General features: G+C 39.4%; 1 protein-coding gene across 3 annotated transcripts in view; it reads left to right on the forward strand.

Moving 5' to 3' along the window:
• Positions 1-11,101, forward strand: part of glsb (glutaminase b) — a 49,263-nt gene that overhangs the window by 16,599 nt on the left and 21,563 nt on the right. For all 3 annotated transcript variants that reach the window (XM_088353382.1, XM_088353383.1, XM_088353381.1), the window contains exons 3-9: positions 1,186-1,307; positions 1,579-1,708; positions 2,851-2,930; positions 3,642-3,805; positions 5,562-5,620; positions 9,699-9,731; positions 9,814-9,872. In XM_088353382.1, the coding sequence (XP_088209508.1) occupies positions 1,186-1,307; positions 1,579-1,708; positions 2,851-2,930; positions 3,642-3,805; positions 5,562-5,620; positions 9,699-9,731; positions 9,814-9,872 (647 nt within the window). The remainder of the gene's footprint in view (positions 1-1,185; positions 1,308-1,578; positions 1,709-2,850; positions 2,931-3,641; positions 3,806-5,561; positions 5,621-9,698; positions 9,732-9,813; positions 9,873-11,101) is intronic.

Genomic DNA, 11,101 nt, shown 5'->3' on the forward strand with positions numbered 1-11,101 from the left:
ACGTAGCACTATTTAATACTCTATACTATAGAGCAGGGGTCGGGAACCTTTTTGACTCAAAGAGCCATAAAAGCAAAATATATCAATTTTATTTTGGGAAAGAGCCACACCATATATTATGAGACAAATTTACTAAATTGCTAAACCCGCGCCCCAGACAAAAGCTTAGTCTTCAGCACATTTACTTTTGATGATTTGATAAAAATTATGAAAAGAGTATAATGCCAGAGCCCGTGTCCCAAAATCAACAACCATACCACTTTAAACTTGTCTCTTTCTTGCTATTACTCAAGATCGGTTAAACTCATTTTGACCCTTTTTTTCATACATATTGGTTTCAAAACCAGATGTAAGCAGTTATTTTGTAAAAACGTCACAACATTCTGCAAACAGGGAGCCTGATGTGCTTATCTATGGCGCAGACGGCGTAGGGCGAGAGATGGGAGGGAGTGCTTGCACTTTTTGCATAGCTCCACCCATCCCTCCCACTCACCCAATCAAAAAACTTTAAGTTCTCTTCTGGTGTTTTGGCGTATTCATAGTTTGTTCTGTGGATTCATCATAAGGTATCTGAACACTGAAGACAGATAATATAGTGATGTTTTATATAACGGATTATTTAGCGTTGTACAGCCAGAACAAGGTTTTTTTTTTTTTTTTGTGACACCTTGACTGTAAATTGTAGTGAAAAACGTGCCCTATATATACTGCGAAGTACTGCTCCGTTGTTAAGTTTGGTTTGCCTCTGCGTGTATCTGAACAGGTTTAATAGCTTATGTTTTGGACGAGATGGAGAAAATTTGCATGCAGTCAAATTTGTCTCTGAGCCACAGGTACTCATAGAAAGAGCCATATATGGCTCGCGAGCCGTAGGTTCCCGACCCCTGCTATAGAGTCTATAGCAAAACGTTATATTGGGTATTTTTGTATTCTATATCTTTATTTTATTATTTATTTTTCAACACAAGGATACTGCTGGAATTGTGAATTTCCTTACGGGGATGAATAAAGTATCTATCCATCTATCTTGCTTTCGGCTGTAGTAACCCTGCTTACTTTTCCACTTTACGCTTTGGATTGAGCCTTATGACAAATTAGCCAATGGCCAACAATAACTTATGAAGCACTTTTCCATTCCATGTGAATGGCATGATAAAAAATGATTTCTTTTTCCCTTATCTCCAGGCTCTTAAAACCACAGGACTTCGCACAGGAGATCCCAGATTAAAGGAATGTATGGACACACTCAAGGAAACCTTAAAGACCACAGCAGATGGCGTCACATTGGACAGGCATCAGTTCAAGAAGTGGGTTGCCTTCAAGTTCTCCTTTTTAAGTGTAGATGTAGGACAGTGCATAAGGTACATGGGCACACATCATCTCAATCTGGTCCATGGCAGCCGGGGGCACCGATGGACCACCATTTTGTCGATGAAGCCTTTTCATCGACAAACCCTACGGAAAGCGTTTCCCGGATCGGAGTTGCAAACTCGATCGGCAAACTTTCCGTCCCCCCCTCCCTCGGGTGCATGCGGGCGCCGTGTTTGAGCATGCTGTTTGTGTGGTTTTGTCCATCAGGTGTGTCCAGAGCAACATTGTCCTGCTCACGCAGGCCTTCCGCAAGAAGTTCGTCATCCCAGACTTCCAGTCCTTCACTTCCCACATTGACGAGCTCTACGAGAGAGCCAAACCGCTCTCTGAAGGGCAGGTTAGATTCACGACTCCTTCACCGGTTCGCTAGTTGACATAAAAAAATGGCTTGATTGCTTGTAGTGCCTTAAAAAAACAACTGAACTGATTTTGACAGATAGGCCAGTTATTGTAGATTTCGTTCCCACTGTTTTTTTCCCCATTTTCATGATCATGCATTGAATTTGCCTTGAAAGCAAAAAAAGATGGCTGCTGTCACTGTTTGTGTCATAATTCAAGGATTCATGTTGGCAGTGTCACCTTTCCACTGACCCTTAAAGCACCAGTGTGTATTATACTGTATATAGAGACCCTTGGTAAGGTAAAAATACTTGATTTGTTTAAATAAAACGTGATTGATTCAAATAATAGGCAAAAACACATGTACTATCTCATGAATGCGATTATAGTGTTCAAACATTTGTCATTCTATTCCACAACTTGAAGAAGTTGGCATGTTTGCGATCTGACTACTACGGAAGCCTGAATGAGTGTTTTTCCAAGGTACCTGATCTTTATGTTTTTTTTTTAATTTATCTCGCAACAGCCACTTAACCTCCATAGCTGAGCCCTGCATGTGATGGTCACCAAGTCCCATCATTCAGGGATCTCTACCCCCCCTTTCACTGTTTCCCTCTCTAGCCACTCACGCTGCCCACTTGGCTGCAGGCTATGGCTCGCTGCTAGCCGCTATTGTTATTGTTGGCTGTTCCTGCTTCCTACTTCAGTTTCACTCTTATTTCACAGCTGAGTTCAGTAATTCAGGGTCGGGAAGCATGACCGATCCAATCTTTTACTGGCATTTTTAGTAGCTTCTGCTTTTAGCCACAAACACCAGCTCTGATCAACTCAAGCTTAATTCTTTTCAGCCTCTTCAAGTGAATTCAGCTCGCTCAGTCTTTTGTCGTTGCTAGCGGTTAACATAAATGGCTGGCTGAAATTCATCTATGCTCACCAATATATTATATACAGTAGGTGGACTATTATATTTTGCCAATTGATATCCTTCGGGCTTCCGTGGTTCGTCCTTCTCGATCGCACAAGCTTCAAGTCCATTTTAATTGACAACGACCCTTTAGCGGTGACTTGTTACACACTGTCACTTTAAACATCGAGCTGTAGCTTTGGGTGTTGCCTTACTTTAATTTCTCTATTTCTTAGGTTGCCGACTACATTCCTCAACTTGCCAAGTTCAGTCCTGACATGTGGGCTGTGTCTCTGTGTACGGTTGATGGCCAGAGGTAAGTCTGAGTCTGATTACAGGATTGAGTTTAGAGGTGGTAAAGATACTAGTCTGATTTTTTTTTTTAGATGAGAGTAGAAAAATAAAAGTTGATAAAGGATGATCTTATAGTCTTCAAGACAGCGGCAGGGAAGTTAGTAGTCAATTTTTTTAAAGAGGAATCCTAAAATCTCACTGAAAGAGACTGAAAAAAAGCTGTCTAATATGAATTTTATGGTCGTCATTTATTGTTGTCACCATTTTAATTGTTGTTTGAAACAGCGTGTTCTTGGCACTGGAAGTGAAATTCCCTTGGCATGCAATCATAAAGATAAACTGGTAGTAAACGATAGGGGTCATTGCCCTAATCACCCGTTTCATTATATTTAGAGTTTGCACAGAAGCCAAAAGGAATGCAACTAATTAGTTTCCCCCCTTGATATTGAACAAGAAAACCGGGCATTTAGTTTTTATTTGAAAACAGAAGTTTTGCGATAAACCTGAGACAAAGGAGTCTCAAGGACTTCATGCCAGGAGTCGACTATCGTGTTAGTTGGGGTTGATTTTGATTCGAAGTTGAGATTTTGCCAAAGTTCGGTGCTTGACGAACTTGTTCAGTGCCAATCGAAAACTGATGCGGTATACAAGACAGATGGAGCACGCTCCGATTGTTTTCGCCCTTTCTATTTTGGTCCCTCAGTGGAAAATGGAACGTTTGTTTTGTTTGTAGACACACCGTAGGCGACACCAAGGTTCCCTTCTGTCTGCAATCGTGCGTCAAGCCTCTCAAGTACGCTGTGGCCGTTCACGACCACGGCACCGACTACGTCCACAGTTTTATCGGGAAGGAGCCCAGCGGTTTGCGTTTCAACAAGCTTTTTCTGGATGAAGACGGTAACTAGCGTTGACTTGTTGGAATCCACTTGCTTCACAATGACATTTGAATGTTTTCTCTTCATCCATTTGTTCCAAGCAAATACATCTGTTGCTATTTTTAAGGATGCACCAAAACCTAAAATGTGTAATCTTTTGCCGAAGGAACAGAAAAGCAACACCAAAAACAATTTACCCCCATCCCCCTCCGAATTAAAACATTTATTTTGCCCTGACTTGCTTAATAGGCATAATATATAATAAAACAAAAAAACGCTTTGAAATAAAATACCTGACTAAAGTGCGGCAGATGAATGAAACTATTAAGAGATCCAAAATGAGTTTCAATTAAAAGTGCTGCACTGAACATTGTCCTGTTTGAATAAGCTTATGTTTATTTAGGCATTTTGGCTTTTAATTGACATAACGGCAAATAGTGACAAAGAAAGAGAACCGGCAATGGCGATTGTACGGTAGTCGGAGTAGTACAGTGCAACAAACAAGTCGCGCTTGCATATTCGCAGAGATGAAAAAAACGAAATATTCAATTTAACTCTTGCTACACATAACTCAGCATGAGCCAATCGGTTTCAGGGACGATGATGACGATGGTTTGCATTTAAATAGCGCTTTTCAAGTCACTGAAGACCTCCCAAAGTGCTTTACAATGTGCTTCACACTTTGAAAAGACTAAGTCACACACATAGTACGTGTTCATGAAGTAATACTGCTAAGCTCTAGTAATTTAGGGGCAGCATGGCAGCGCAGTGGTTAGCGCGTGTGCGGCACAGTTCTGAGGTCATGAGATTGAACCACCTCTGAGGAGTTTGCATGTTCTCCCCGTTCTTGCGTGGGTTTCCTCCAGGCACTCCGGTTTCCTCCCACATTCCAAAAACATGCATTTCAGGTGAATTGGCCGGTCCAAATTGTCCCTAGGTGTTGAATGAGCAAGTGAGTTGTCTCTCTGTGTGCCCTGCGACTGGCTGCCAACCAGTTCAGGGTGTCCACTGCCCGAAGACAGTCCCCGCGACCCTACTGAGGATAAGCGGTGCAGATAATGGATGGATTTAGTAATTTATCTCTGTAGTGTTTGCATGTGAACATTAGCCTAAACAAGGCTATGGGAAAACAAAAAGTGGACATGTGTGCTTTTAAGAAAATGTCGTTAGTAAAAAACTTGACAAAGCTCACTTTTTTTACCTCCATCTCCTTCTTTCTCGTGTACAAAAGAAAGATACTTAGCTCGCTCTGAGTGAAAGCTAGCTTCACATGGCACGCCTCACTTCAGTCGTGACGCCAACACAAGAATTTTTTGTTTTGTTTTCGGTTTATAGTTGTTCCGGAAGAAACTTTAAATGTACTTTTGGTCATTTACGGCAGAAATATTTCTGGTGCTAAACATTTGATGCATCCCTATTAATGTTATCATAATATTGCTTTTGGGCTTTAACAGCCTTGTTATGCAAATTCTGCAGTTGAAGAGTTCAAGGCGATGCAATTCCTGAAAAACCTCACCTACCTGCCGCAACATGTGGTTTAGCGCGGTACCCGCTTGACCGCATTGTTTTAGGGCGGTTTTGTCATTTTGCGTTCAGCCAATGACAAATGATTAACCTCAAAACAAACTGGAATGTTCGAGGCTTTACAAGCTTGTTATGGATCTTACGACATATTGTTTACAAACTTGGCAAATGCTGGCTCGCTCTTCAAGGGCAAGTTAGCGATTTGTCCTCGTGCCATATATTGACCGATTTTATTTTTTTATGTTGGTTTGCAGATAAGCCCCACAATCCTATGGTGAACGCTGGCGCTATTGTTTGTACTTCCCTGATAAAGGTAAAGGCAAAGCACTCATTCTTGTTCTCGCTTCATGTTGTCTTCATGATAAAAGGGAATAGTTTCACTCTTTTCAACACTAAAAAGATCAAATTCTAGCATTTATGGATTTGATTGAAACTGAAACGTTTTGCCGATGTTACGCAATACACCTAACTGAATTCTTCTAAAGAATTTCCGACCCTTCTTGGATAGGATGTGTTGTGTTGGTGATGACAACTCGATTGACGTTGCATGTTTTGAGTGCCCTGGATTTTTGCACAATGTTAGGTCAACACGTGGATTCAGATATCTAGAGGTCAGAATGAAGCCTCTGGTAGTGTGAGCTAAAAGACAACGATACACATGTACACAAATATAATTAAACACATGATAACAAGTTTTTCCACTGTAGACAAATCAGTCCAAGTCAACTTAGCATTATGTCATATTTAGATTTTTTTTTTGTATTTACATGTTTTGATCACTTCCTGGTGTTGAGATATGAGGATCTGTATAATTTTTTTCACTTGTGTTCTCACTTCAAATGTAATTGTTGATCATCTAGGCAGCCAACTGTAAATTAGGACTTGAGCATGCAATTACTGTAAATCAAGCCTGAAATTGTTAAGAATCTTCCTTGAGGTACCTTACAAAATCCAGATTTCAAATCCACACAGACATAAACATATTGACAGCAAATATTTGGAAATATAGTACGATGAAAAAGTCTCTGAAATCAAACGCCAACCCTCTTTAAAATTGAACGTCCGACATTTTAAATATTTCTATGAGTGCCGGTTTAAAATGCTGCTATTTGGCATTATAGTCATCTATTTGGCTTCCTCAACCATCCTGTCAATGTCAATTTGATGCATTATAGAAAGATTTGTTGTTAAAAAATATTTGGGGGCTTTAAGCAGTTACTTTGACCTGCAACATAAAGGTTGACATGCTTCCAATCAATGTTTTGATTTGCATTGCATAGTATGTAGTTGAAAAGTTGCTACTGATAGTTCTTTGTTTTTTGGGGGCGTGTAGTTTTTGGGTTGGCAGACTTTTAACTTGCAAGCATTGGATTCTGAAATTTGGCAGGGAAGCCAGGCCAGAAGGGGGAAAAAAAGATTGATTTGAATTGAAGTATCAGTTAAGGGAAAGTTGCAAGTCAATACTTTTCTGAAATTGTTTTTTAATCTTTGAAAAATAAAGCAAAATAAAAGATTTCCAGCACTAAATTCGATCAAATGCATTGAAATACATGCAATGCAATAGGGTAAGCTCTGATTTTTTTTTTTTTTGGAGTCACATCAGATTTTTGGAGCAATACACTTTAGTATTTATAAGATATGGATAGCATTAGTAAAATGTCGCCATGACATTTGCATAATTTGAATGCAGGCCTTGCAGAGAGCACACTTGAATGTACAGTTTAGATGCTTCATAAAGGATCTGTGTGTATGGGGGGGTGCACAATAGGACACCATGGACAATCATGGTCGTGGGATACATTGGCAAATAAGCACAATTTATGTACGAGCTTATTAAATGCCACAAGACAAAGTTTCCTCAATAATTGACACCAAATAATTAGCACTCGTTTAACACTTTGAAGTTGCGTGCATCGCAGCTGCCTATTACATCATAATCGTTCTCATCAATTCTCAAATCTTGACGGGACACTGCCCATTTTTCATTTTCCTAGCGTTGCTCATTTTTACTGAAGGGATTAACTGCTAAAATGAAACTGAGCTAAAAAGTAAAACAAGTTATGCTGGTAGACCATCTGTTCCTGCTGCACGATTGGGTCTAAGCATGTATGAAAGCATCACGTTATTCCGGTTGTGCAATAATGTCACCAATCGTGCCGCTGGGATCAGATGGTGTTCTCCCAAAACAGTCAAAGTGACTTGGGTGCGCTATCCATCGGGATAACGTGGGTATTGTGGCTAATGGAGAAGAATTATATACTTTTTAATTCTGCAGGCGAAATTAAGGGCCTTATTTGGCCCACGAGCTGTAGTTTGCCAAGGCCTCCTATGCGTTAGAAAATGGATGGCTGGGTGAAATATTTGGGTTTAATAGCCAAATATCTATTACCTTTGCTCACGGTTGTTGTGATAATAGCCAAACTGAGCAAACTATTTAGCTATTCAGGTGTTTCCCCAAAATGCACATCAGCCACCAGCAGCTGTGAAATGCTGGCCAGAAAGTGTTTCTTTTTGTAGATACCATACAATATTTTTGCCTGTAGGCTGTAATTTGAGTGGGGGGAAACTATGGGATGTTTACCATGCCACCCCACCCCCAAAGTGTTCTGCGGTGCTGCTTGAAGGCTACATACTATTGCTGTTTTTGTATGTTGCATATTTTCCAGACTTAGGAACTGTGGGAAATAATGACTGCTGCTGCAGGTCAAATGACGTTGGTAATTTTTTCTTCCTTTTCCATATCTTTTTTCTCGCACTCCCCCCTCAATTCCCCCGCTCCCCCTTTCCTTCTCTTCTCCAATCAGCCTGTAGAAATCCTATGTAGTAATGACTCCATCCGTGTATCTCTGTTTTCGATTTCTTCTGCACGGCTAAAGTGTAGAACGTAAAAGTTCATCGTACCCTGTAAGAACGTCTTTAAATGGTTTTGTGAGTGTTCCGGCGATATCAATAACGTGTGCATGTCCCTTTTATTACTTTTGCAATGTTGTGGAGGTGCTAATAGGCAACATATGAAAAGGTGATCAAATATGACCAAACCTGGGTCAGACTGTCTGAAATGTATTCATCAACTTTGACTTTTCTGTAGTTGCGTTTGAGCAAACACAATTTGCCGTACAAAGCACATACCCACAATGCTGTGAGTGATTTGACCAATACAAAGACGGAATGGGATTCTTTATGACCAAAGAAAAGAAAAGCGGGGTGGGGCAAAATTATTTAGTTCAGAATTCAAAATAAAATGCAGTGATGCTTCGTTACTCTACCATTATCCGTTTGGGATCAGTGTTTGACCAAGTCAAGTCAAGTCATTTTTATTTGTATAGCCCTTAATCACAAAGAGTCTCAAAGGGCTGCACAGGTTATTGCACAGACTATTATTTCAGACTATTATTACACCATCCCCTGATCTGGAAACAACATGAGGGCAAGGAAAAACTCAAAAACCTCAACATGAGGAAAATGAAGAAACCTTGAGAAGGGACTGCACATGTGGTATCCACTGAAACAGTTCAATAATGTTATTTTTACACTTTCCTAACCCGACCTGACATTCGAAAGAATTTCTACTTCCAGGGGTAGGGTGTGACAGAAAATAATTATGAAGCACTGACCTAAAAAATGCTAATTATAAAACGTGTACATTATAAAGAATACACGTAATAGAGCAAAAATATTTTGAAAAATATCTATCTTTGAGCTGCGTTTCGATATCACACACCAGTATTCTATTCTCGTATTGAGCAATCATTTCCTTCTTCAATTCGATCGCTGTTCACGGTTTTTCAATTTTCTTTATCTAAATTACCGAGTTTCTTGGAAAATATACAAAACTCCCAATCTATTTTAACACGTGTTGCGCTCATCTCACACACAATTTTCGTTTAAACAAATGCACTAATTACTTAAAAGCTGAGTTGTTTGAAAATAGAGTCGTTCTAGTACCGAGGCATCACTGCACATATTTAAAAATCAATTTCCTGGTATTATTTTTGCAAACATCAGTGATGTACATTACTAGATAAGAATATTGTTAAAAATAACCTATTTTTGTTGCAAGCATTGACAATGTTTTCTTAAAAGACACACTAAAAAACAGGGTGTTTTAACAGATTCTTGGGGTAAATGTAAGTATTGAATGTTGTTATTTTGTTACAAACTTGTTTATAACACATCTACTAAAACTCCATGCAAACGATTCCCCTCTTGGTAACCCAAACGCAATCTGTAGACATTCTCTTTAACTCATAGCATTATTCTGTGATTTATTTTTACACCTGTTTCGAAACATCTATTCATTATCTTCTCATTATCTAGACTTTTTATGTAGTCTCATCATATGAGAAACATTTTAAGGACTCCACTCAATGTTTTGTTTTTTATTCCCTCAGCAAGGCGAAGGTAACGCAGAGAAATTTGACTACGTAAGTATGAGAGTGTCCTGAATTCATGATGGAAACTGTTTGCAAGTGTGAAATGAATAATAATGTCTACTTTTGCCGACAGGTGATGAACTTCTTGAAGAACATGGCTGGAAACGAGTATGTCGGGTTCAGCAATGCCACGTAAGTAATTAAAAAAATCACAAAAGTTATTGGGACAATAGTTATCGAACTGATAACGGCCAAAAGAGACATCACAGTAATCGGGTTGATAGGGGAAAAAAAAGACCCGCAAGTCACTTGACGCCACGCAGTAATATTTAACCAGCCAACATATTTGTTAAAACGATTTGAAGGATTTATGTTATTATGATTTTCTATAGAAGTAGTAGAACTGCTATCGTATCTCCTCTCTCTACCTCTTCACAATGTAAGCGAGGCACTGGAGAGCTTTGCTATAATCAGTCGCATGGCTCAGGAATTTCTGATGTACGGGCTACTCAACTTTGTTTTTTCTGTACTAGACATACACAAAGTGTAGCGTACAAAGTCATATACTGGATAAGAAAATAAATTCTTTGGTGGGGAAGGGGACCCAGGGGGCCAAACGCACTTCTTTCAGCACCCTTTGTTGTCTAAAAATCGCTCGATTATCTTCCCTTTTTTGGTGATTGTACAGGCTTCCCAACTTTAGAAAGTACATTGAGCTGTGTTTTTAGAAAGTATTGTTTACTTCTTGTGTCACACTCCTGTGTGTTTTTAATTATGATTGACAGCTTCATTAAGGTTGACAGCTGCCTGGACAAGTCTGCTAATAATTGACTAAATCACAACACAGCTAAAGACATTGTGACATATCCAGCCGCAGTAGCTTAGCCTGGAGGCAAAAGAATACTTGCGCTGGTCAGAAAACAGAGAAAACGGAAGCTGTTGTTGCTCCTTGTTCTCATCATGTTTTGTGTTTGTGCGCCAGAATCAATGAACAAACGTTAGTGATAGTAAATTGAAGTTTTACAGGACATACCTCATCAAAGAAAAAGAAGAGAGTTGTGCTTAAATGCATTAAAATGAAAAGATTGGACCGAGGCACTCATCGAAAGTGCTCGGGTTTGCAGCGCACACTTCATATCAGGTAAGAGAAATTAAACGTTTATGATTGTTGCTCCCGAATCAATACTATTTGGCAAAATACCTTGTTACTTTTTTAGCTTCAGCTGTTATTTAGCGTGTAGCCTAAATGCCAACTTAGACTTGTAAATACTACCTGGGTCGAAAATAAAAACAGGCACGCATTGCAAACAATCATTGGGAACACAATCCAGGTCATTTATTTGATAGCAACAATCTTAAATGTTATATTTCTCTGACCTGATAGGAAGAGTGTGCTTGCTGCAAACCAAGCATTTTTTGAT

Source organism: Urocampus carinirostris, chromosome 14 (genome assembly GCF_059441175.1).
Source record: "Urocampus carinirostris isolate Australia breed hairy pipefish chromosome 14, RoL_Ucar_1.0, whole genome shotgun sequence".
NCBI lineage: Eukaryota > Metazoa > Chordata > Actinopteri > Syngnathiformes > Syngnathidae > Urocampus > Urocampus carinirostris.